This window comes from Bos indicus x Bos taurus, chromosome 2 (assembly GCF_003369695.1).
Source record: "Bos indicus x Bos taurus breed Angus x Brahman F1 hybrid chromosome 2, Bos_hybrid_MaternalHap_v2.0, whole genome shotgun sequence".
Taxonomy (NCBI): Eukaryota; Metazoa; Chordata; class Mammalia; order Artiodactyla; family Bovidae; genus Bos; species Bos indicus x Bos taurus.
Window position 1 is genome coordinate 90,042,320 of NC_040077.1, and position 26,957 is coordinate 90,069,276.

Here is a 26,957-nt window from a genome sequence, read left to right on the forward strand (position 1 = left end):
TCGAGCATGCATGCACAAATGTTATTAAATGAATAAAACATATGACTAGGGGAAAAAGGGGTTTCTTGATGACTCGACTCAATGTTTATGAATTAATTTATAAGTCTAGTAAACTATGCATACACATAAACATTATTTTTAAAATATTCAAGAGTTCTATTTCTGGCAATGATGGAATAGGTTATTTCAGACAAACCATCTCACTGAACAACTGGAAAAAACTGGACAAAATATTAAAAAATTTTTTGTTTGGAAGCATCTGTCAGTTATAAAGGCAGCAAGGATTTTCAGATCCACGATTCCAGACAGAAAAGAAGTCTGGAGACTTTGAGCCCATAATTTGGAGCCATTTTCCTTCAAGGTATTTGTGGTGATGAAGAGTTAAGAGCTCTGAGATAAATATGTAAGAACGAGGGAAAACCAGAGTTCAGACCCTGCTAAGGATGAGAAGCCATGGTAAACACCCAGGTTTTCAGTTGGGACCCTTAGGGTTCTTCCTCAAGAATAAATGCCTCCTTAAATATTGTACCCTGGTTGCCTCACATTAGTGTCATTCTTTTTTATTAATATTTTTTAATTAGAGGAAAATCACTTTAAAATGCTGTGTTGATTTCTGCCATACAACAACACAAATCAGCCATAATTATACATATATCTGCTCCCTCTTGGGCCTCCCTCCCCTCCCTCTATCCAACCACTCTAGGTCATCACAGAGTGCCAGGCTGGGCTCTCTGTGCTTTATAGCAACTTCTCACCAGCTATCTATAGTAAACCATAAAAAGACTAATGTTCACAGGAATGAAAGCCCAAATCACTTCAGTCTCAACTGAATTAAGATGACCTAGGATTGCTTAGTGTTCCTAGGATAGCTGGCAACCAGATGCAAATGTATTTATATACTATCTGTAAAAAATGTATAACCAAGATCCTCAAAGTAGTTCTACAGATTTTCAAATACAATGTTTGGCACTTGATAAAAACAACTAGACATGTGAGAACAGAAAATATGACTAAAAACTATGAGTAGATAAACCAACGACAGAAATAGACTTTTAGGAAATCCAAATAATCAAGTTATCAGGGATGAACTTGGAAATAACAATAATTATTATGTTTAAAGAACTAAAAGATAAGATTGAGGATTTTGGCAGAAAAGTTGCACTATGAAATAAATTATGAAAATTCCATAACTGAAAAGGAAATAACTGAAATGAAGAATTCAGTTGGCTTAACAACAGATAAAGAACAAAGATTCAATGATTATAAGATAGGTCAGAAGAAAATATCTAAACCATAGAGAAAAAAAGATAGGAAATATAGAAAAGACCGTAAGAGACCTATAAAATATATTGTTGAGTGAAGAGGCAGAGCAAATATTGTACTTTCTCCTTTATAATGAATTCTCACCCCTTTTCTTCCCATGTCATTGACTGTTTACCACAAACTCTTAAATATGCTAAAGCAAAACTCTGGAATAACCTCTGGGCACATGAAATATCACCATGATGAAGTTTTCCAGACCAACAGCAAGCCCTTGTCTCAAAGGAAAAAATTAATGTATACATAATACATAAATAAGATGAAAATTTTGTTTTGTTATGGTTTGGTTTTTTACCTTTCCCGGGGTTGTTGCTGAAGTTTTTCAAGTTGCACGACAGATGGCTGGTTGGACTGGGATGTAGCTGGCACCCCAACAGTAACATTCAGGTCTGGGGATAAGAATGCTGGATATGCTATTGGCTGTGGTATAATAACATTTCTGGAAAATGGCAATAAAGTTAAATATTAAAATTATACAAAAGTACACTTCTAAAATCAATGTTAGCTATTACTTTTGAATCACTCTCTCTTTTAAACTGTAAGCTCACATATCCACACTGGACCGCTAGAGAACAGAGCTAGGAAAGAGGAAGTCAGAAATACTCAGAGAGTGGCCTTTTGAGTACTTCTACTACTAAGATTTCAGAGAAGGCAATGGCACCCCACTCCAGTACTCTTGCCTGGAAAATCCCATGGACGGAGGAGCCTGGTAGGCTGCGGTCCATGGGGTCGCTAAGAGTCAGACATGACTGAGCGACTTCACTTTCACTTTTCACTTTCATGCATTGGAGAAGGAAATGGCAACCCCCTCCAGTGTTCTTGCCTGGAGAATCCCAGGGAAGGGGGAGCCTGGTGGGCTGCCGTCTATGGGGTCACACAGAGTCGGACACGACTGAAGCGACTTAGCAGCAGCAGCAGCAACTATATAAGATTATGGGTAGCAAAGATGAGAAAGGAGAGAAGGATCTGAAGTTCTAAGGAGATGTAGAAAGCATTTGAGCCCAGATTTCTCTTCTTATCTCTAGGTTCAAATCTTTATGTCATGGCCCAGTTAAGTGGACACAAAAAATTAACCATCATAAGTTCATCCCCCTGTCAACTTGGCACCCATACACATCTCCTTACAGCATGCTTTATTTACAAATGAGAAAATAAAAAGGTCATAATTCACCTTACATGATACAACTCTCCTTCATACATACAGCCAAAATCTCACTAGCTCCTTCCTTGTAAGAGTATGTAAAGTCCTTGGGTGATGTTTACTCTGATTAATATCCTGAAACTTAAATAACTATGACATAAGGTTACAATACTTAAATATTATGATATAAAGTGAATACACGTTATGTTACATGATAAGGAAATGAGAGAATAAAAAATTATATATATATATATATATACATATACACATAAAATTTTTTCCCAGGTTCCTGAGTAAATTGGCCAGAGCAGCATACCCAGAGGAATATGTTGTCTCCAAAACTCAAGAATCCCACTAGGTGGTATGTCTCTTTTTTGGTTGTAGGAGAGCCCAGACACAATAACTTACCCTTCACCTCAGCAGGAATATCTTAACAAGCCACATGTCTGGATCCCTAAAATTTCATGTAAGTAGTAAAAAAGTGTCAGAGTCGCTCAGTCATGTTCAACTCTTTGCAACCCCATGGACTTGTAGCCCACCAGGCTCCTCTGTCCATGGAATTCTCCAGGCAAGAATACTGGAGTGGGTAGCCACACCCTTCTCCAGGGGATCTTTCCAACCCACAGACTGAACCCAGGTCTCCTGCATTGCAGGCAGATTTTTTTTTACCATCTGAGCCACCAGGGAGGTAGAAAGTCCTCAAATTTTATCAGACTTACATTGAGGTAGAAAGCCCTCGAATTTTATTAGACATTTCCCATCTTCTAACATGCAAATATCTTACCAATAGGTCTACAGTAGTGCTGCTCACTAGGTCAAATCAGCATGTCATCACTGGAAGGGACAGTGTGTATCTTATATAAGAGAAAGTAATCAAGAGTCCTGTTTACTAAATTATAGAGTTGGGAAGAGATATATCTCTGAGGTAGGACAGAGAAGGTGTACTACTGGTCTTGCCTGTGGAAAGAAAACTGTTATGGATGGTCTTTATTAGCAAACGTGGAGAAAAAAAGTATTTGCTAAATCAAGAGTGGCAGGCCAGGTACTGAAGACGTGTTAATTTACTCAAGCAATAAAACCACATCTGGTACAGCAGTTGCATTTGGAGTCACCACCTGGTTAAGCTTACAATCATCTACTGTCATTCTCCAAGATACATCTGTTTCAGCACAGGCAAGATAAGTGAGTTGAACGGGGATGTGATGGGAACCACCATCTCTGCATCTTCTGCATCTTTCAAATCCCTGTGGTGGCACAAATCTCTGCCATCCCTCCAGTAATATGGTATTACTTTTGTTTTACCATTGGAACCTCTAGTGACTACCATTTGGTCTTTCCCACTGTAACATCCCTCATTCCACAGGTCAAGGGAGGTATTCATCAACTGCTGAATATGTCTATTTATGCATTCTGCTGCTGCTGCTGCTGCTAAGTCACTTCAGTCGTGTCTGACTCTGTGCGACCCCATAGATGGCAGCCCACCAGGCTCCCCCGTCCCTGGGATTCTCCAGGCAAGAACACTGGAGGGGTTTGCCATTTCCTTCTCCAATGCATGAAAGCGAAAAGTGAGAGTGAAGTTGCTCAGTCGTGTCCAACTCTTCGTGACCCCAAGGACTGCAGCCTACTCCTCCATCCATGGGATTTTCTAGGCAAGAGTACTGGAGTGGGGTGCCATTGCCTTCTCTGATTTATGCATTCTGGAACTGAGGAAATAACTACAGGATGGATTTGGGGACCAACTGGGTCCCCTGTGAGATGAATCAGAGTTAAAACTTCCTTGACCACCTGATCTCCCTAAGCCCCTCTTCTAAGTGGCAGACAACAGCGACGTTTTGTTGTTGTTCAGCTGCTCAGTTGTGTCTGACTCTTTGCGACCCCATGGACTGCAACATGCCAAGCCTCCGTGTCCTTCATCATCTCCCAGAGCTTGCTCAAATTCATGTCCATTGAGTCAGTGATGCCATTCAACAATCTTGTCCTCTGTTGTCCCCGTCTCCTGCCTTCAACCTTTCCCAGCATCAGGGTCTTTTCCAAGGAGTCAGTTCTTCACATCAGGTGGCCAAAGTACTGGGGCTACAGCTTCAGCATCAGTCCTTCTAATGAACATTCAGAATTGATTTCCTCTAGGATTGACTAGATTGATCTCCTTGCAGTCCAAGAGACTCTCAAGAGTCTTCTCCAATACCATAGTTCAAAAGCATAAATTCTTCGGCACTCAGCTTTCTTTATGGTCCAACTCTCACATTCATACATGACTACTGAAAAACCATAGCTTTGACTAGCTGGACATTTGTGGGCAAAGTGATGTCTCTGCTTTTTAATATGCTGTCTAGGTTGGTCATAGCTTTTCTTCCAAGGAGCAAGCGTCTTTTAATTTCATGACTGCAGTCACCATCTGCAGAGATTTTGGAGCCCAAGAAAATAAATTCTCTCAGTCTCCATTGTTTCCCCATCTATTTGCCATGAAGTGATGGGACCGGATGCCATGATCTTCATTTTTTGAATGCTGAGTTTTAAGCCAGCTTTTTCACTCTCCTCTTTCACTTTCATCAAGAAGCTCTTTAGTTCCTCTTCACTTTCTGCCATAAGGGTGGTGTCATCTGCATATCTGAGGTTACTGATATTTCTCCTGGCAATATTGATTCCAGCTTGTGCTTTATCCAGCCCGGCATTTCTCATGACGTACTCTGCATATAAGTTAAATAAGCAGGGTGACAATATACAGGCTTGACGTACTCTTTTCCCAATTTGGAACCAGTCCGTTGTTCTATGTCTGGTTCTTAACTGTTGCTTCTTGGCCTGCACACAGGTTTGTCAGGAGGCAGGTAAGGTGGTCTGGTATTCCCATCTCTTGAATAATTTCCCACAGTTTGTTGTGATCCACACAGTCAAAGGCTTTAAATGAAGCAGGTGTTTTTCTGGAATTCTCTTGCTTTTTGTATGATCCAATGGATGTTGGCAATTTGATCTTTGGTTCTTCTGCCTTTTCTAAATCCACCTTGAACATCTGGAAGTTCTTGGTTCACATATTGTTGAAGCCTAGCATAGAGAATTTTGAACATTACTTTGCTAGTGTGTGAGATGAGGGCAATTGTGCAGCAATTTGAACATTCTTTGGCATTGCCTTTCTTTGGGATTGGAATGAAAACTGACCTTTTCCAGTCCTGAGGCCACTGCAGAGTTTTCCAAATTTGCTGGCATATTGGGTATGGCATTTTCACGGTATCATCTTTTATGATTTAGGTTACTTTTGTTCACTTGATCTAGAACTTCAATGCTAATACAGATCAAGCAATAATTTAGTAGACTTCCTGTATTCTGGTTTCCAGCAATATCATGATCCAATGCCATGGCTCTGCATGAGTCAGACTACTCTGTTTGCTGCTTCGACTCTGCTGTCCAGCACAGTACCCACACTTACCTTGTGACTCTAGGATCCAATTCCTCCCAATTCATTTAGGTTTTCCATTCCAGTGACTGCAGTTCCCACTGCAAGGTCTACTCGGAGAAGAACAATCACAGGGATCTTCAAGGGTGGGGATTCCCTCACAAACTTTTTTCTCAGCTTCATAAAAATCAGTGTGCCTTCTGCATGCAGTCTCTCAGAATAAGTAGGTCTTAAATGACAAATCCTCTCTAATACTGCTAAGTCACATCAGTCGTGTCTGACTCTGTGCGACCCCATAGACGGCAGCCCACCAGGCTCCCCAATCCCTGGGATTCTCCTGGCAAGAACACTGGAATGGGTTGCCATTTCCTTCTCCAACGCATGAAAGTGAAAAGTGAACACTTTTGACTTTTCTTTAGCACTATAATCTCCCTAAACCTCTGAATCCCTTCCTCTACATTAAACTAAACTAGGTCTGGTTTTTCAATTCACTCATAGTGGGTTATCTTTTGGTTCATGTTTCAGTAACCAACACACTGTAAAGAGTTCTATGTAACCCCTCAAGCTGCAAATTAAACAGAGAATCTCTACTTAGTTAGCTCATGTCAGCAAATTTTTTATATGACCCAACTTAATGGTCCTGTCACCATTATATCTAATACCTTAAATATCCTTACCCCTACACATCCCCTGGATTTTTGTATACATAAATGAGAAAACTCAGGCAGTTCTTTTTAGAGTGTAATGCACTTCCTCGAGGGTCACACTTTGAACCTCACCTTTAGGAGCTTGCTGGGACTTGCATCTAGTTATAAGCCTAAAAGCAAAGAGGGGTTGTGAGGGTGAGTCTTGAGAATCAACATCATCTTGCATGGCAACTGCCTCAGAAGAGGAGGTTACTATTTCCTCAAGCAATACAGAGTTAATCTTCTGAGATGGAGGCAGAAAGCCCACTTTCACTTTGCTATGGATAGAGAGGTCACTGGCAAAGGAGGTATATCAGAATTTATGGGCTCGGTGTCCCCAGTTTCATCAAGATTTTCTCCTATTTTCCCATTCTAACTTGAAAGTTCCACTTCAGTTCAGTCAAGTCAGTAGTGTCTGACTCTTTGCGACCCAATGAATCGTAGCATGCCAAGCCTCCCTGTCCATCACCAACTCCCAGAGTTCACTCAGACTCACGTCCATCGAGTCAGTAATGCCATCTAGCCATCTCATCCTCTGCCGTCCCCTTCTCCTCCTGCCCCCAATCCCTCCTAGCATCAGAGTCTTTTCCAATGAGTCAACTCTTCGCATGAGGTGGCCAAATTAGTCCCAATCAATAATCTCACTTTAAAAGTTGACACCTTGTGAAGCTGGGAGCTCAATTTGCCTTGTAATTCAGACAGCTGCAAGATGAAATTCTGCCTTTGATTCTTAGTAATCTTAGTATTATGGCTACAGGAGATCAGGGTCTCCTTCAGAACACACATGGAAGATTTCAGGTCATTTATACAAGGCTTCAGCTGGTAATTTGAATCCTTGAGCAAACTCATTATGTTCACTAGTTTGACAAAAATGTTTGAAAGTATCAAATATATAGTCACTCATATCTTTGCTTATAAATTGTTGATTAAGGATATCCAATGGTGATATTTTTCACATCACTATTGCCAGGTCATGCTGAGGAGTATCAGTGTCTCTTTACCACTAGAAATGGAGTCACTAGAGTCTTTAAATCTAATCAGTTTAGAGAGCTAACTTCAGAAAATTCAGAACCAATTCAGAAAACTCATCCTTAATCTTCTGTTTCTCTCAAGCCACTCTCAGTATCAGAATCTGTATTAGTGAGAGGCATTCAGAGAAACAAAACAAGTAAGCTGGGAGAAGGCAGGGGGTGGGGGAGGGAGGGTGGGGGGAGAAAGAGAGCGAGAGGTTCAGACTCCAGATCCAGGAAGATCTGATGTTTCCATTCAAGTCCAAAGGCAGGAAAAAGCCAACATTTCAGTCAAAGGCCATTATTAGGAAGGAGGAATTCTCTCCTACTCGAAGAAAGGAAAGGTCAGATTTCTTTGTTCTATTCAGGCTTTCAACTGACTGGATGAAGCCTACCCAATGAGGGCAATCTGCTTTACTCAGTCTACTGATTTAAATGTTAATCTCATTCAAAACACTCTTACAAAAACATCCAGAATAATGTTTGACCAAATATCTGGGAACCCCATGGCCCAGTCAAGCTGACACACAGAATTAACTGTATACCCATCTAGCCATTGCCTTCATTCAGACTGTCAGTACCTCTCAAGTAGACTACTGCAATAGCTTCCTCCAGTCCTTGATCTCCAATACTAAACTAATTCTGTCTATATTCAATCCTATTGACTCCCTCACTTAAAATTCTTCAACGGCTCTACATCTGAAGTATTTCCAAATTTTCCCAATAAAGAACTCCTGTGGGTAGAGGACAGTGAAGATATCTGGAAGTGTAGCTTAATGCAATCAGACACAAACCACATCATTTCTTGGAATCATTCTACCTGTGGCGGATTCATTTCGACATTTGGCAAAACCAATACAATATTGTAAAGTTTAAAAATAAAATAAAATTTAAAAAAAAGAACCTTAAAAAAAAAAGAAAATTTATGTGACTTTTAAATTCTACTATATAATATATAGATGTTAATTTTAAGATAACATTTCCCTTTCAAAATCTTTGAGCAAAGTAATACTCCAGAAAGATGCACCATATTTTCCAGTGCCTTTGTGTTGCACTGCCACATGTGGGAGGACTCAAAACAGTAACATTTACTCACATTTGAGAAGTATAAACTTACAATGATGATGATGGTGATGATAAAACATTTATTACTTCAGTAAGTAGTTAACAACTGAGAATTTTGTTATTTGCTACCATGTTCCAACTTATTTAACATTACAATAACTCAACTGAGTAGTTGTTATTTTTATTCCATTCAATAGATGAAGCACAAAGAGCCAAAGTAACTTGCTCAAGGTTGCACAGCTAGTACATGGGAGAGCCCACATAGTCCGGTTCTAGAGCCTGACCTCTTGACTGCTACGTCTTGCCCTGACTGCTGCTCCAGCTCATCTCCTACTGCTCCCCTCCTTATTCCTGTGTACTTTGCAACCCACAACTAACCACTCACTGTTCTCCATCATAACATAGCCTCTTATGGCTCCCGCCATTTGTTCATGTGCCCTCTTTAGGGAATGTGTCTCCTCACCCTTACAAAATCAGCCTGGTGCACCACTACTCATTTTTCAAGTCTTACATCCAGCGCTTTTTCTTTTGTGGATCCTTACTTCATACTTTCCTCCTAACTCCCCTAAAAAGTATAGGAAGCTCCCTGGCTGTGTCCCACAGACCTCATGTTTATCTCTAGGAGGGCTCCATCTCATTCATATTACCCTATTTTTTACATGCTACCTTTGCATTAAACCTGGGGTACAGCAAACATTCAATAAGTGTCTATTGAATCAATGGATGGGTATGAAATAACAATCAATAAACATAAGAAAAACATTAAACTTTACCATTTCAACAAATCACCAATATCAAATGGACAAAATTTATTTTTAATGATAATGCTCAGTGTTGACAGAACAATCAGCTCTTCAGAATATAATTTCCTATTCTATACCTAATTTCCTCAATCCCATTTCAAGTATTTTCTATTCCTTATTCTTACATAGCACCATAGATTAAATATCTCTCTCAGGTGCTCATTTTTCTTTGATCTTTCTTTACTGTTGAAATTTCAAGGCTAATTTACATACTATATTTTAAGTTACTTTTTGGCTTACTAATGGCATTTTTTGACCATAAGCTTTTTCCTGAAAGTTTAAAAGTAACAAACGGAGTGTGTGAAAATGGGCGTAATGCTACCATACTGCAGAACAGAAAATGCAACTATTAGGCACCTTGATCTTAAAAGTTCCTCACCTCTTTCTGCAAAAGGAATATCGCACTGGCCAACTTCCTCATTAGGCTTCCACTCCTTTCCCTCCTTTAGCCACAAAGTTGGCAACCCTTCTCTTCTTTTTCTTATCTCCAGACCTCCTCAACTACTCTCTCCAGGGCTACATCCAGAAACTCAAAATATCTTCCACCTGAGGCAAAACAATTCACTGCTTTCTTTACCTTGGAGACTAGCTCATTCTGGACATGTCTTAAGACAATCAAGATGTTCCACCAAATGGATTACATGTTTTAAATGACTGTTAATAAGACTTTAATACTTACGTCACAGGGTCTGTTCTTTCTGGAGGTGGTGCAATATCCATAAACATAGATGGCTTAATAATTTTCTGAAGTGGTTTTAACTGAAGAAAATAATAAGTACATATTAACACTGTTTAGTCACAATTTCAGTTCATCCTAATATGACTATTTCCTGGACTTATATGATATATATATATATATATATATATATATATATATACATATACATATACATATATATACACACACATAATTATATAATGAAATGAGGAGGAAATGAATTAAGAGAGGAAGAAAGAATTAACATTGAGCACTGAGTATACAGTCCATGGAATTCTCCAGGCCAGAATACTGGAGTGGGTAGCCTTTCCCTTCTCCAAGGGATGTTCCCAACCCAGGGATCAAACCCAGGTCTCCCGCATTGCAGGCAGATTCCTTACCAGCTGAGCCACAAGGGAAGCCCATACATATAAAAGGATGTAATTAATTAAGAGAGAAAGAAAGAATTAACTTTGAGCACTAAGTATCTGCCAAGAATTTTACATCTTCAATATTCTTTAATCCTCTCAATAATTCTATGAGGTAGATAAGTATCTCTATTTCACAGGTAATACTAACAATCAGTAATTTGTTCAAGGGCTACCCAATAGGCACAAGAGCCAGGGTTTGAATGCAACTTCATTTCCCCAGTGCAAGTACTCATTATGCATTACCATAACAGGTAAGTAGGGAATATGTAACTGGAAAGTTCACAGACATAAAATCAAGTAGAACTTTTATTAAACTTCCCACTCTTTTCCTTATAATGCCTTCGTTCCTAGTTTTTAGTAGAATCCACCTAAATAAAATGCAAAACCTGCCCAGTTTATTTGAAAAGGATCTATCTCTGGGATTGTTACATGTTATATTCACACAACACCTACCTCAGAAATTAGTGCTCATGAACTGTGACTGTAACAAAAGGACTAAACAATTAAGGATCCCTATAAGGCCCAATTCATGATAAGAAAATAGGCAGAATGAACAGAAGAAAAATCAAAGGAGAAAAGAAAAAAAGCTCGTGTCTAACGGCTTTCATCATTACATATTTGTGATCCAAAATGTTATTTAAAAAATTATGATATACCATAGGTAAAATTTTAAAATGCATTTATAGGGATTTCTGAGTTAACCAGCAGTAGACTTATTTAATAAGACTGATCTACTGACTCTAAATTCTTAATTTAAAAAACCAAGAGTATAAAAAGTAGTAAAAGCTGAAAATTAAAGAGTATATGTAAGTATAGGGGTCCCCAGACCACCTGATCTGCCTCTTGAGAAATTTGTATGCAGGTCAGGAAGCAACAGTTAGAACTGGACATGGAACACACTGGTTCCAAACAGGAAAAGGAGTACGTCAAGGCTGTATATTGTCACCCTGCTTATTTAACTTATATGCAGAGTACATCATGAGAAACGCTGGACTGGAAGAAAAACAAACTGGAATCAAGATTGCCGGGAGAAATATCAATAACCTCAGATATGCAGATGACACCACCCTTATGGCAGAAAGTGAAGAGGAACTCAAAAGCCTCTTGATGAAAGTGAAAGAGGAGAGTGAAAAAGTTGGCTTAAAGCTCAACATTCAGAAAACGAAGATCATGGCATCCGGTCCCACCACTTCATGGAAATAGATGGGGAAACAGTGGAAATAGTGTCAGACTTTATTTTTCTGGGCTCCAAAATCACTACAGATGGTGACTGCAACCATGAAATTAAAAGACGCTTGCTCCTTGGAAGGAGAGTTATGACCAACCTAGATAGCATATTCAAAAGCAGAGACATTACTTTGCCAACAAAGGTCCGTCTAGTCAAGGCTATGGTTTTTCCTGTGGTCATGTATGGATGTGAGAGTTGGACTGTGAAGAAAGCTGAGCACTAAAGAATTGATGCTTTTGAACTGTGGTGTTGGAGAAGACTCTTGAGAGTCCCTTGGACTGCAAGGAGATCCAACCAGTCCATTCTGAAGGAGATCAGCCCTGGGATTTCTTTGGAAGGACTGATGCTAAAGCGGAAACTCCAGTACTTTGACCACCTCATGCGAAGAGTTGACTCACTGGAAAAGACTGTGATGCTGGGAGGGATTGGGGGCAGGAGGAGAAGGGGACGACAGAAGATGAGATGGCTGGATGGCATCACTGACTCGATGGACGTGAGTCTCGGTGAACTCCGGGAGTTGGTGATGGACAGGGAGGCCTGGCGTGCTGCGATTCATGGGGTCGCAGAGAGTCAGACACGACTGAGTGACTGATCTGATCTGATCTGATCTGATAGGGGTCCTTTCTTCTATACAACAGAAGTACTAATGAGACTGGATTTATAAATGCCCCAAAGCTGTGACAATACCCAGAGATATCAATAGTTCTTTCAAATATTTAATAAGAATATATGTTGGTAGATTATTGGGTAGATTTTTCTAGACCAATTCCTTCAAAAGGTCATTACTGACAATAATTTCCACTATAGGAATCCAGCCTAAGGACAAAATGAAAGAAAAGGATAAATGTTAATGTATAAAAATCTTCACTGCAACTTTGGATATACAAAGTAAATTTAAGGAGGTAGGCTTAAGCTAGAAAGATATCTTCTTTGGGCATATTACTTTCTTGATTAATCAAGAAGAGTTGACACTGAAACAATTATGGTGAGAAAGGACTCTATGTGATTAGAGCACAATATATCTGAATAACATAAATGACTCCATTTTAATGATTTTTTTAGATATAAAAATACACTCATTTCTTGAATATTTAATTTTGTTTTCAATCACTTAAGTATATTTGTACACATACACTAACACACAAAAGTTTTAAAATAAAGACATCCTGAATAAAATATCATTTTAAAAATGTATAAACAAACAATGGTGAGGTTTCATTTTTCTTTAGACTAGAGAAAAATATCATTCTTTTTAAAAAGATTTATTTTAAAGAACATTATCAAACTGGAAAGGGAAGAGGCTCAGGAGGATTATATGACTAAAGAGCTGCAATAGAATTATTTTTAAAAGAGGGAAACTAACCTGATGTGAAAATCCATAACCAAAGTTTCCATAGGAGAACATAAATTCCACCTCCACCCTGCAGATAAACTAAATGTGCCAAATTTATTTTATTATTTGATCAGAAAGATATTTGAATGGAGAGTTACAGCAAGTGATATTTTTACTTCACAAATCTTTAAATTAGAAAAACCAAAGCATGAATCTCTTCATTAAAAATATTTTACAGAAGTAATTCCTATGTAGCAATCTATGGTGTTCTGGAAATGTTAAAAGAAAACTTAAGGAATATTATATGATTAAGATAGGAAAAATATCAATTTAAAATTGCTAACAATTATGCTGAGCTATATACATACATATGTATTCATAGCCATGTATATATGTTTTAAGTATTTATTCACACTTTTCCCATCTCTACTTTCATTTTAAGATACATTTTTTATTTAGAAAAAGTGATTTCATCTCTCTGAACCTCAGCTTGCTCATATGTGAAATGAAGGAGGGAATCAGAGGTTATGACCTCAAATGTTCTTCATTTTTTCTTTAACATTCCTTGTCCTCAATTTGGCTTTTGTAAGGAGAAGCCTCTGAGAGTAGATGATCAATTAATCAAGATAATTTTTAAGTACTTAAAAAGAAATTCAGTAAGAACTGTAAACACCAATTTAGAGACTGCTCAAGGAGGAAAATAATTCTTCCTCAATTCAGCAAGTGGGGATCCTGAGGCTATACAGTCAAAGCAGCAACAAGAGGCATTTTACTCTCTTACCCAATGATTTCTAATTTTTGTGTTCACCATTTAGCAGTAAGATAGCAGCATTTTTTTTTTAAGTAGAGATGAAGATTTTTTTGAGCAAATATTATACTTTCTCTTTAATATGTTTACATTAACTCAAACAGTGACTGGAAGTGTAACAAAAGAATAAAAACAACATCAGAGCAAAGTTACACGAAATGTGCACACAAGGCTTTGGAAGTTTCAGTAAAGTTCTTACTGTATTTTTATTCAACACTTGGAGTTCTCCAGTAAAGCACCCTTTCTAGAAAAAGAAACAAGAAAATTATTAAATATAGAATTACTGATATAGTCATGGTGTCACTTGTAAATTATCTAAATCATTTCATAAATTTAAAAAAAATCAGGTAATGATTTTTAATGCATATATGATCTAATAGCTAAAATATAAAAATAATGAATGTTTGGAAGAAAATAAAACTTCCAGGTTGTATCAGAAATAAGTGTTAATATTTACATTTATATTTTAAAGAAAAATGCTCCTACTACTTCTACTTGGAGGAACCGCCAGGCCTACACTACTTTTGAGGGGAAAACATGGATCTATATGATAGGCTGACTCATGACAGAACTGAGTGCTTCTCTCATCTCTTGGGGACTGTTGGGGTCTTTTTACCCAAGGAAACCTTTGGTATTGAGAGGATAACAGGCAGGAAGGCCAGGAGTCTCCAAACGGAGGAAATAGGCTGCAAGTGTCAGACATTTTTTCTCTCTCTCATAAGCGACAGGAAGAAACAAACTAGTGTTACGTTTTTTCCCCTTCTCTATACAAATTTAAAAAGAGGTTTCTCTTAAAATTCTATGCTGCCATAGTGATATCTGGTTCCACCTGAACTTAACTTTTCTCAAACCTTGAGCTAACCAATGCATTTTTCTTATGGAAATGTTTGTCCTAAGCTATGTTAACGTGCTATGTATTTACCCCAGACTCTGTCTTCAAGTCGGTTCCGCCTAAAGGCTCAGAACCGACTTGACAAACCAGTATGTTACACTCATACATAGTTCATCAGGCACTCTGTCTATCAGATCTAGTCCCTTAAATCTATTTCTCACTTCCACTGTATAGTCATAAGGGATTTGATTTAGCTCATACCTGAATGGTCTAGTGGTTTTCTCCACTTTCTTCAATTTCAGTCTGAATATGGCAATAAGGAGTTCAAACAATAGTAAAGCATAATAAGACTAAAAGCTGGTTATTTGAGAAGATAAAATTGACAAACCCTTAGCCAGACTCACCAAGAAAAAAAGAGAGAAACATCAAATCAACAAAATCAGAAATGAAAAAGGAGAGGTTACAACAGACAATGCAGAAATGCAAAGGATTATAAGAGACTATTGTGAACAGTAAGGAGCAGTGGCTGTGCTTTGCTGGAGCAGCCGTGAAGAGATACCCCATGTCCAAGGTAAGAGAAAACCAAGTAAGATGGTAGGCACTGAGAAAGGGCATCAGAGGGCAGAGAGACTGAAACCACAATCACAGACAAGTAGCCAATCTGATCAAAAGGACCACAGCCTTGTTTAACTCAATTAAACTAAGCCATGCCCTGTGGGGCCACGCAAGACGGGTGGGTCATGGTGGAGAGGTCTGACAGAATGTGGTCCACTGGAGAAGGGAATGGCAAACCACTTGAGTATTCTTGCCTTGAGAACCCCATGAACAGTATGAAAAAGGCAAAAAGATAGGACACTGAAAGATGAACTCCCCAGGTCGGTAGGTGTCCAATATGCTACTGGAGATCAGTGGAGAAATAACTCCAGAAAGAATGAAGGGACGGAGCCAAATCAAAAACAGCCAGTTGTGGATGGGACTGGTGATAGAAGCAAGGATCGATGCTGTAAAGAGCAATACTGCATAGGACCCTGGGATGTTAGGTCCATGAATCAAGGCAAATTGGAAGTGGTCAAACAGGAGATGATAAGAGTGAACACTGACATTCTCAGATGACCATTATATCTACTACTGTGGGCAGGAATCCCTTAGAAGAAATGGAGTAGCCATCATAGTCAACAAGAGTCCGAAATGCAGTACTTGGATGCAATCTCAATAACGACAGCATGATCTCTGTTCGTTTCCGAGGCAAACCATTCAATATCATGGTAATCCAAGTCTATGTCCTGACCAGTAATGCTGAAGAAGCTTAAGTTGAACAGTTCTATGAAGACCTACAAGTTCTTCTAACTAACCCCCAAAAAAGATGTCCTTTTCATTACAGGGGACTGGAATGCAGAAGTAGGAAGTCAAGAAACACCTGAAGTAACAGGAAAATTTGGCCTTTGAGTACAAAATGAAGCAGGGCAAAGGCTAATAGAGTTCTGCCAAGAGACGAACTAGTCATAGCAAACACCCTCTTCCAACAACACAAGAGAAGACTCTACATATGGACATCACCAGATGGTTGACACCGAAAATCAGATTAATTATATTCTTTGCAGCCAAAGATGGAGAAGCTCTATACAGTCAGCAAAAACAAGACTGGGAACTGACTGTGGCTCAGATCATGAACTCCTTATTGCCAAATTCAGACTTAAATTGAAGAAAGTAGGGAAAACCACTAGACCATTAGGGTATGACCTAAATCAAATCCCTTATGATTATACAGTGGAAGTGAGAAATAGATTTAAGGGACTAGATCTGATAGAGTGCCTGATGAACTATGGATGGAGGTTCGTGACATTGTACAGGAGATAGGAATCAAGACCATCCCCAAGAAAAAGAAATGCAAAAAAGCAAAATGGCTGTCTGAGGAGGCCTTACAAATAGCTGTGAAAAGAAAGGAAGTGAAAAGCAAAAGAGAAAAGGAAAGATATGCCCATTTGAATGCAGAGTTCCAAAGAATAGCAAGGAGAGGTAAGAAAGCCTTCCTCAGCAATCAATGCAAGAGAGGAAAACAATAGAATGGGAAAGACTAGAGATCTCTTCAAGAAAATTAGAGATACCAAGGGAACGTTTCATGCAAAGATGGGCTCAATAAAGGACAGAAATGGTATGGACCTAACAGAAGCAGAAGATATTAAGAAGAGGTGGCAAGAATGCACAGAAGAACTGTACAAAAAAGATCTTCATGACCCAGATAATCATGATGGTGTGATCACTCACCTAGAGACAGACATCCTAGAATGTGAAGTCAGGTGGGCCTTAGGAAGCATCACTATGACAAAGCTAGTGGAGGTGATGGAATTCCAGTTGAGCTATTTCAAATCCTGAAAGATGATGCTGTGAAAGTGCTGCACTCAATATGCCAGCAAATTTGGAAAACTCAGCAGTGGCCACAGGACTGGAAAAGGTCAGTTTTCATTCCAATCCCAAAGAAAGGCAATGCCAAAGAATGCTCAAACTACTGCACAATTGCACTCATCTCACTACTAAGTAATGCTCAAAATTCTCCAAGCCAGGCTTCAGGAATACGTGAACCATGAACTTCCAGATATTCAAGCTGGTTTTAGAAAAGGCTTAGAGGAACCAGAGACCAAATTGCCAACAGCTACTGGATCATGGAAAAAGCAAGAGAGTTCCAGAAAAACATCTATTTCTGCTTTATTGACTACACCAAAGCCTTTGACTGTGTGGATCACAAGAAACTGTGGAAAATTCTGAAAGAGATGGGAATACCAGACCACCTGACCTGCCTCTCGAGAAACCTATATGCAGGTCAGGAAGCAACAGTTAGAACTGGACATGGAACAACAGACTGGTTCCAAATAGGAAAAGGGGTACGTCAAGGCTGTATATTGTCACCCTGCTTATTTAACTTATAGGCAGAGTACATCATGAGAAATGCTGGGCTGGAAAAAGCACAAGCTGGAATCAAGATTTCCAGGAGAAATATCAATGACCTCAGATATGCAGATGACACCACCCTTATGGCAGAAAGCGAAGAGGAACTCAAAAGCCTCTTGATGAAGGTGAAAGTGGAGAGTGAAAAAGTTGGCTTAAAGCTCAACATTCAGAAAACGAAGATCATGGCATCTGGTCCCATCACTTCAAGGCAAATAGATGGGGAAACATTGCAAACGGTAGCTGACTTTATTTTTTTGGGCTCCAAAATCACTGCAGATGGTGACTGCAGCCATGAAATTAAAAGACGCTTACTCCTTGGAAAGAAAGTCATAACCAACCTAGATAGCACATTGAAAAGCAGAGACAATACTTTGCCAACAAAAATCCGTCTAGTCAAGGCTATGGTTTTTCCAGTGGTCACGTATGGATGTGAGAGTTGAACTATAAAGAAAGCTGAGTGCCAAAGAACTGATGCTTTTGAACTGTGGTATTGGAGAAGACTTTTGAGAGTCCCTTGGACTGCAAGGAGATACAACCAGTCCATTCTAAAGGAAATCAGTCCTGAATATTCATTGGTAGGACTGATGCTGAAGCTGAAACTAATACTTCAGACATCTGAGCTGAATCATTGGAAAAGACCCTGATGCTGGGAAAGATTGAAGGTGGGAGAAGGGGATGACAGAGGATGAGATGGCTGGATGCAAACACCGACTCAATGGACATGGCGGGGGTGGACTCTGGGAGTTGGTGATGGATAGGGAGGTCTGGCATGCTGCAGTTCACGGGGTCTCAAAGAGTCAGATACGACTGAGCAACTGAACTGAACTGACTGATTGTGAACAAGTATATGGCAATAAAATGGATAACCTGGAAGCAATGGACAGATTCTTAGAAAAGATCATTCCTCCAAGAGTGAACCAGGAAGAAATAGAAATTATGAATAACCCATTACAAGCACTGAAATTGAAGCTGTGATCAAAAATCTCACAAAAAACAAAAGCCCAGAACCAGATGGCTTCACAGGAGAATTCTATCAAACATTTAGAGAACAGCTATTGCCTATTCTTCTAAAACTCTTTCAAAAAATTGCAGAGAAAGGAACACTTCTAAAGTCATTCTACAAGGCCACCATCATCCTGATACCAAAACCAGAGAAAGACAATACAAAAAAAGAAAACTACAGGCCAATATCACTGATGAACATAGATGCAAAAATCCTCAACAAAATCTTAGCAAATAGAATTCAGCAACACATCAAAAAGCCCATATACCATGATCAAGTTGGGTTTATTCCAGGGATGCAAGGATTCTTCAATATACATGAATCAATCAATGGGAGACACCATATTAACAAATTGAAAGATAAAAACCATATGATAATCTCAATAGATGCAGAAAAAGGCTTTGACACAATTCAGCACCCATTTATGATTAAAACTCTTCAAAAACTGGGCACAAGAAGGAATCTACCTCAACACAGTAAAGGCCATATATGATAAGCCTACAGCAAACATTATTCTCGATGTTGAAAAACTGAAAGCATTCCCCCTAAGATCAGGAACAAGACAAGGGTGTCCACTTTCACCACTATTACTCAACATAGTTCTGGAAGTCCTAGCTACAGAAATCAGAGAAGAAAAAGAAATAAAAGGAATCCAGATCAGAAAAGAAGAAGTAAATCTGTCACTGTTTACAGATGACATGATACTGTACATAGAAAACCCTAAAGATACTATCAGAAAATTACTAGAGCTAATCACTGAATTTAGCAAAGTTGCAAGATACAAAATCAATACACAGAAATCACTTGCATTTTTATATACCAACAATGAAAAATCAGAAAGAGAAATTAAGTAATCAATCCCATTTACCACTGTAACAAAAAGAATTAAATATCTAGGAATAAACTTACTTAAGGAGACAAAAGAACTGTACACAGAGAGTTATAAGACACTGATGAAAGAAATCAAAGATGACATAAACAGATGGAGAGATACTCCATGTTCCTGGGTAGGAAGAATCAATATTGTGAAAATGACTATACTACCATATGCAATCTACAAATTCAATGCAATCCCTATCAAATTGTCAATGACATTTTTCACAGAACTAGAACAAAAAATTTCACAATTCATAGGGAAATACAAAAGACCCCAAATAGCCAAAGCAGTCTTGAGGAAGAATAGAGCTGGAGGAATCAATGTTCCTGACTTCAGATTATACTACAAAGCTACAGTCAACAAGACAGTATGGTACTGGCACAAAAACAAAAATATAGACCAATGGAACAAGATAGAAAGCCCAGAAATAAGCCCATGCACCTATGGATACCTTATTTTTGACAAAGGAGGCAAGAATATATAATGGGGCAAAGACAGCCTCTTCAATAAGTGGTGCTGGGAAAATTGGACAGCTACATGTATAAGAATGAAATTAGATTACTTCTTAACACCATACACAAAGATGAACTCAAAATGGATTAAAGATCTAAATGTAAGACCAGAAACTATAAAACTCTTAGAGGAAAACATAGGCAGAACACTCGAAGACATAAATCAAAGCAAGATCCTCTATGACCCACCTCCTAGAGTAATGGAAATAAAAACAAAAGTAAACAAGTGGGACCTGATTAAATTTAAAAGCTTTTACATGGCAAAGGAAACTATAAGCAAGCTTAAAAAACAACCCTCAGAATGGGAGAAAATAATAGCAAATGAAACAACTGACAAAAGATTAATTTCCAAAATATACAAGCAGCTCATACAACTCAATAGCAGAAAAACAAACAACCCAATCAAAAAGTGGGAAAAAGATCTAAACAGACATTTTCCAAAGACATACAGATGGCTAACAAACACATGAAAAGATGTTCAACATTGCTCATTATTAGAGAAATGCAAATCAAAACTACAATGAGATATCACCTCACAGTGGTCAGAATGGCCATCACCATAAAGTCTACAAACCATAAATGCCGGAGAGGGTGTGGAGAAAAGGGAACACTCTTGCACTGTTGGTGGGAATATAAATTGATACAGCCACTATGGAAGATGGTATGGAGATTCCTTAAAAAACTAGGAATAAAACCACCATATGACCCAGCAATCCCACTCCTAGGCATATACCCTGAGGAAACCAAAATTGAAAAAGACACATGTATCCCACTGTTCACTGCAGCACTATTTACAATGGCTAGAACATGGAAGCAACCTAGATGTCCATCCACAGATGAATAGATAAAGAAGTTGGGGTACATATACATAATGGAATATTAAAAAGAAACACTTTTGCATTAGTTCCTAATAAGGTGGATGAACCTAGAACCTATTATACAGAGTGAAGTAAATCAGAAAGAGAAAAATAAGTGTTGTATTCTAATGCATATATATGGAATCTAGAAAAATGGGACTGAAGAACTTACTTACAGAGCAGGAATGGAGAAACAAACATAGAGAATAGACTTACGGGGAGAGGGGAGGAGAGGGTGAGATGTATGAAAAGAGTAAGATGGAAACTTGCATTACCATATGTAAAATAGATAGCCACAGGAATTTGCTGTATGGCTCAGGAAACTCAAACAGGGGCTCTGTATCAACCTAGAGGGATGGGATGGGCAGGGAGATGGGAGAGAGGTTCAAGAGGAAGGGGATGTATGTATACCTATGGCTGATTCATATTGAGGTTTGACAGAAAACAAAAAAATTCTGTAAAGTAATTATCCTTCAGTAAAAAATAAATAAATTAGGAAAAAAAAGAACTGAACTGAAACTGGAACTGACAGTTAAGAGAGTTTGTGGTCTGAGTCTTGTTTTGAGACATGTAAGAAAACAAAATAAAACAAACAAAAAGCATGCTTAGTCTTTTAGGTTGTATCATTACCCTTCGGGGCTTCCCTGGTGGCTCAGATGGTAAAGAATTTGCCTGCAATGCCTGAGACCCAGGTTTGATCCCTGGGTGGGGAAGATCCCCTGGAGAAAGAAATGGCTACCCATTCCAGTATTTTTGCCTGGAGAATCCCCAAGGACATAAGAGACTGGCAGGCTACAGTCCATGGGGTCACAAAGAGTTGGACACAACTGAACAACCTGCACTTACTTATTGCCCTCCAGGAAATAAAATTAAAAAAACATTATGCTGTTACAAACTAACTCTTTTTTTTGAGCCAGAGGGAAATATTGTTTACTGCACACGAATTTACTAAGCACCTAAGACAGAAAATAAGCAAAAGAAGTCCATTAAGTACAGATAAATCTTGAAAACAAACACCAACTGGACAATGTGATACCAAGGTGAAAAAATGATTTGATACATACCTGAATTACTTCATAAAGATGTACCTGAACACTCCCTAACAAGAGAAGATACTTTTTTGTATTGTCATGTTGCATTAGTTCTAAGCGAATATTATTCTTCTCATCATCTTGACGTCTGGGAACCTTAACACAAAATACATATGAAAAGAAACAATAAATTTTCAGTCTGAATTTCAGACATAATTTCTGAATAAAAACACCCATAAAATATATTTTTTGAAGCATCCATTTTTTGAAACACCCATTTCAAGTACCATGGACAGAGGAGACTGGTGACTTACAGAGCCATGGGGTTGCAAAGAGTTGGACACAACTGAGTGACTGAGCACACGTACTGTTAACTATAGTCACCATCCTATTCATTAGATCCCAAGGATTTACTCATCTTATAACTGGAAGTTTGCACCTTTTGATTACTTTCATTCATTTTGCTCACCCCCAAACCCCACCTCTAGCAACCATCAATCAGTTCTCTATGAGTTCATTTCCCGTTTTTTTTTTCTGGCTGTGCTACATAGCTTGTAAGATCTTAGTTCCCTGATCAGAGATTGAATCCACACCCTGGGCAGTGAAAGCACAGGGTTCTAACCACTGGACCATCATGGAATTTCCTCATTTTTTTGGACTGCACATATAAATGATCACACAGTGCTTGTCTTTCCCTGACTTATTTCACTTAGCATAATGCCCTCAAAATGCATCCATGTTGCTGCAAACAGCAGGGCATATTTACGTATTTATTTTGGCTGGGTCTTCACTGCTGCGTGAGGGCATTCTCTAGTTGAGGAGAGTGTGGGTTACTCTCTAGTTGTAGTGTGAGGGCCTCTTGCTGCGGTGGCTTCTCTGCAGAGCAGGGGCTCTAGGTGTGCGGGCTCCAACGGTTGTGGTACATGGGCTCAGTTGCTACATGAGCATGTAGGATCTTCTCAGACCGGGGATCAAACCCATGTTTGATCCTGCACTGGCAGGTGTATTTTTAACCACTGGACCTCCAGGAAGTCTCAGATGTGCAATATATAAAGTACAGGTGTACAACATAGTGATTCATGGTTTTTAAAGGCTGTACTCCACTTATAGTTCTATAAAATATCTGCTATCTTCTCCATGTGTAAAATATATCCATGTAGCTTACTTTATACCTAATAGTTGGTACCTCTTAATCTTCCATCCCTGTTTTGCTCCTCCTCCTTCCATCTCCCCACAGGTAGCCATTATTTTTGTCTTCTCTATATCTGTGAATCTTTGTTTTTCTTATATTCACTAATCTGTTGTATATTTTAGATGCCACATATAAGTGATATAATACAGAATTTGTCTCTCTTTCTGACTTATTTCACTTGGCATAATGCCCTCCAAGTCCATCCATTTTGCTGCAAATGGTAAAATTTCATTCTTTTTATGGCTGAGTAGTATTCTGTTGTGTATACATATGTATTATACCTTCTTTTTCCATTTATCTTTTGATGGACACTTAGGTTGCATCCATATCTTGGCACTATAAATAATGCTACTATGAACACTGGGTCATTTAGATACAATCTATTGACTGCTTATTGTGGAAGAAAAATATTAGCTGTCAGTAGCCTCGTCCCACAACTTTCACATTTCTTTTCCCACTAGTCCTCCAATATATTTCATACATTTTTGTTAGACTAATACTTAGTGTTTTTATTATGTATATGTAACTATTTTTAGGATTTAATAATACACTTACAATGATTATGTTTCTAGTCCTGTATAATTTTTTTAATTTCCCTGGAATTAATGTTTTGCTTTTTTGTTCACATTTCTTTGTTTGCTTGTCCAATTTTCTATGTTAATATTACTAGATAATTCCAAAACTTTCCATTAGAGTTCCACTAAAACTCTCTTCTTATACTAATCAAACTAATACCTCCTATTAAAATAAACATAGGAAAATTATTTTGATTATCTAATGAAAATAAGCACCCTATTAATTTATATTTTTTCCAGTATTATTTGCAGGTTTTATTTAAACGAACATATATCTACAAAATTCCTGAAAACTTGGCAAAAAAGCATAGGAAAATTATTTGCAAAGTAAAAGAAATAATATGGATTGCATTTAGGAAAATAATGCTTTTTTAAACACGTTTAAATAAGTATTTTCAATACTCAACATTTAGGCAAAATGAAGTTTGAAATATATATATATACACACACACATATGTACACAAACACACACACACACACATATATACATATATATGACACAGAGAAAATATTTTAGGATTTCACTAAAATTCAACAGATGTAATAAAACTATCAGGAAACAGTTGGACTAATCAAGGAATCCTGAAGCTAAATCAAATAGTATCTCTCATTTTAAAGACAACTCTGAGATACATTTAGGATTCTAGGAAGTTTAACTGTAAACAGAAGTAAACTCAGCAGAGCAAGCCCTGGTGTGAGATGGTATAATGAAGTCGGTTGAAGCCAGACTGACTGTATTCTCAGCTCCACCAATTACTAGTTCTATGACCTTAAGAAATTTCTTTAAACCTTACAGTACCTATTTCTTTATCTGCAAAACAAAGAGTATATATAAGACAATAAGAATATATATAAGAGTATAGCAAAGGGTTGTTATAAAGACTAAATAAGCTAATCTGTGCAAAAGGAATGAGAGAGTCTATATAAGAAGAAAGCAGAGAGGTAAAGGAAAAAGAGATGAAAAAAAAGGTGTGCTATGGCCTGAACGTTTGGGTCCTCTCAAAAGTCATGTTGTAGCCTAAATCTCCAATGCAATGGTATTTGTTCATGGGGTGTTTGGGAGGTAACTAGGTCATGAGAATTGGAGCCCTTGTAAATTCTGATTAGTGTCCTTCTAAGGAGCCAGACACCCTGGAATGTGAAGTCAAGTGGGCCTTAGAAAGCATCACTACGAACAAAGCTAGTGGAGGTGATGGAATCTCAGTTGAGCTATTTCAAATCCTGAAAGATGATGCTGTGAAAGTGCTGCACTCAATATGCCAGCAAATTTGGAAAACTCAGCAGTGGCCACAGGACTGGAAAAGGTCAGTTTTCATTCCAATCCCAAAGAAAGGCAATGCCAAAGAATGTTCAAACTACCACACAATTGCACTCATCTCACACACTAGTAAAGTAATGCTCAAAATTCTCCAAGCCAGGCTTAAACAATACATGAACCGTGAACATCCAGATGTTCAAGCTGGATTTAGAAAAAGCAGAGGAACCAGAGATCAAATTTCCAACATCCACTGGATCATGGAAAAAGCAACAGAGTTCCAGAAAAACATCTATTTCTGCTTTACTGACTATGCCAAAGCCTTTGACTGTGTGGATCACAATAAACTGTGGAAAATTCTGAAAGAGATGGGAATACCAGACCACCTGACCTGCCTCTTGAGAAATGTGTATGCAGGTCAGGAAGCAACAGTTAGAACTGGACATGGAACAACAGAATGGTTCCAAATAGGAAAAGGAGTACGTCAAGGCTGTATATTGTCACCCTGCTTATTTAACTTCTATGCAGAGTACATCATGAGAAATGCTGGGCTGGAGGAAGCACAAGCTGGAATCAAGATTGCCAGGAGAAATATCAATAACCTCAGATATGCAGATGACACCACCCTTATGGCAGAAAGTGAAGAGGAACTCAAAAGCCTCTTGATGAAAGTGAAAGAGGAGAGTGAAAAAGTTGGCTTAAAGCTCAACATTCAGAAAAGGAAGATCATGGCATCTGGTCCCATCACTTCATGGGAAATAGATGGGGAAACAGTGTCAGACTTTATTTTTTTGGGTTCCAAAATCAGTGCAGATGGTGACTGCAGCCATGAAATTAAAAGATGCTTACTCCTTGGAAAGAAAGTTATGACCAACCTAGATAGCATATTGAAAAGCAGAGACATTACTTTGCCAACAAAGGTCCGTCTAGTCAAGGCTATGGTTTTTCCAGTGGTCATGTATGGATGTGAGAGTTGGACTGTGAAGAAAGCTGAGTACCAAAGAATTGATGCTTTTGAACTGTGGTGTCGGAGAAGACTCTTGAGAGTCCCTTGGACTGCAAGGAGATCTAACCAGTCCATCCTAAAGGAGATCAGTCCTGGGTGTTCATTGGAAGGACTGATGCTAAAGCTGCAACTCCAATACTTTGGCCACCTCATGCAAAGAGTTGACTCATTGGAAAAGACCCTGATGCTGGGAGGGATTGGGGTCAGGAGGAGAAGGGGACGACAGAAGATGAGATGGCTGGTGGCATCACCGACTCGAAGGACATGAGTTTGGGTAAACTCCGGGAGTTGGTGATGGACAGGGAGGCCTGGCATGCTTCGATTCATGGGGTCACAAAGAGTTGGACATGACTGAGCAACTGAAGGAACTTCCTACCTTCCAGAAAAGCAAGAAATAAACGTCTGTTTTTTAAGCCATCCAGTCTGTGGTAATTTGCTATAATAGCCAACCCTGACTAAGACAGGTGGAAGAGGGCAGATGGGAGGGGAAGAGTGAGATAGAGAAGAATGCATGCATGTGTGATAACACTGAGAATCACCACCAACAAGCTCTCAGAGAAGACCACAATTATATATTTTACAGTAAGCTGCAAAAACATCAATATAGCCCATAATATAGAAATAAATACTGTAAAATACCAAATAAAAGAACACTGCTTTTGTTTTTTTCCTATCCCCTGAGGAAAAAACACATTAGTGTAGAATATTTCAAATTATAAAGAATACATTATTTTTTCTAGAATAGAAATTTAACATTACCTGTACAGAAAAATACTTCACTTCATCAAATGTAATCATAATGTCCTTTTCAGTGTTTTGGGATAGCAAGCTACAAGTTTTTGTACATTTCACCACATTGTTAATAGAGATGCGAATGAACAAATTACTGTAATGCTGGGAAATGACTGAAAATACATATTTAGGAAGCAAATTTTATTGTAATTGACAGTAACACATTGTA

At 38.4% G+C, this 26,957-nt stretch overlaps 1 protein-coding gene across 1 annotated transcript in view; it reads right to left on the minus strand.

The window, feature by feature from the left end:
* Positions 1-26,957, minus strand: part of C2CD6 (C2 calcium dependent domain containing 6) — a 125,693-nt gene that overhangs the window by 83,407 nt on the left and 15,329 nt on the right. The window contains exons 4-9 of the mRNA XM_027564380.1: positions 26,756-26,901; positions 22,002-22,124; positions 14,110-14,154; positions 13,133-13,201; positions 10,093-10,172; positions 1,616-1,759 (exon numbers count right to left, since the gene is read on the minus strand). Of these exons, the coding sequence (XP_027420181.1) occupies positions 1,616-1,759; positions 10,093-10,172; positions 13,133-13,201; positions 14,110-14,154; positions 22,002-22,124; positions 26,756-26,901 (607 nt within the window). The remainder of the gene's footprint in view (positions 1-1,615; positions 1,760-10,092; positions 10,173-13,132; positions 13,202-14,109; positions 14,155-22,001; positions 22,125-26,755; positions 26,902-26,957) is intronic.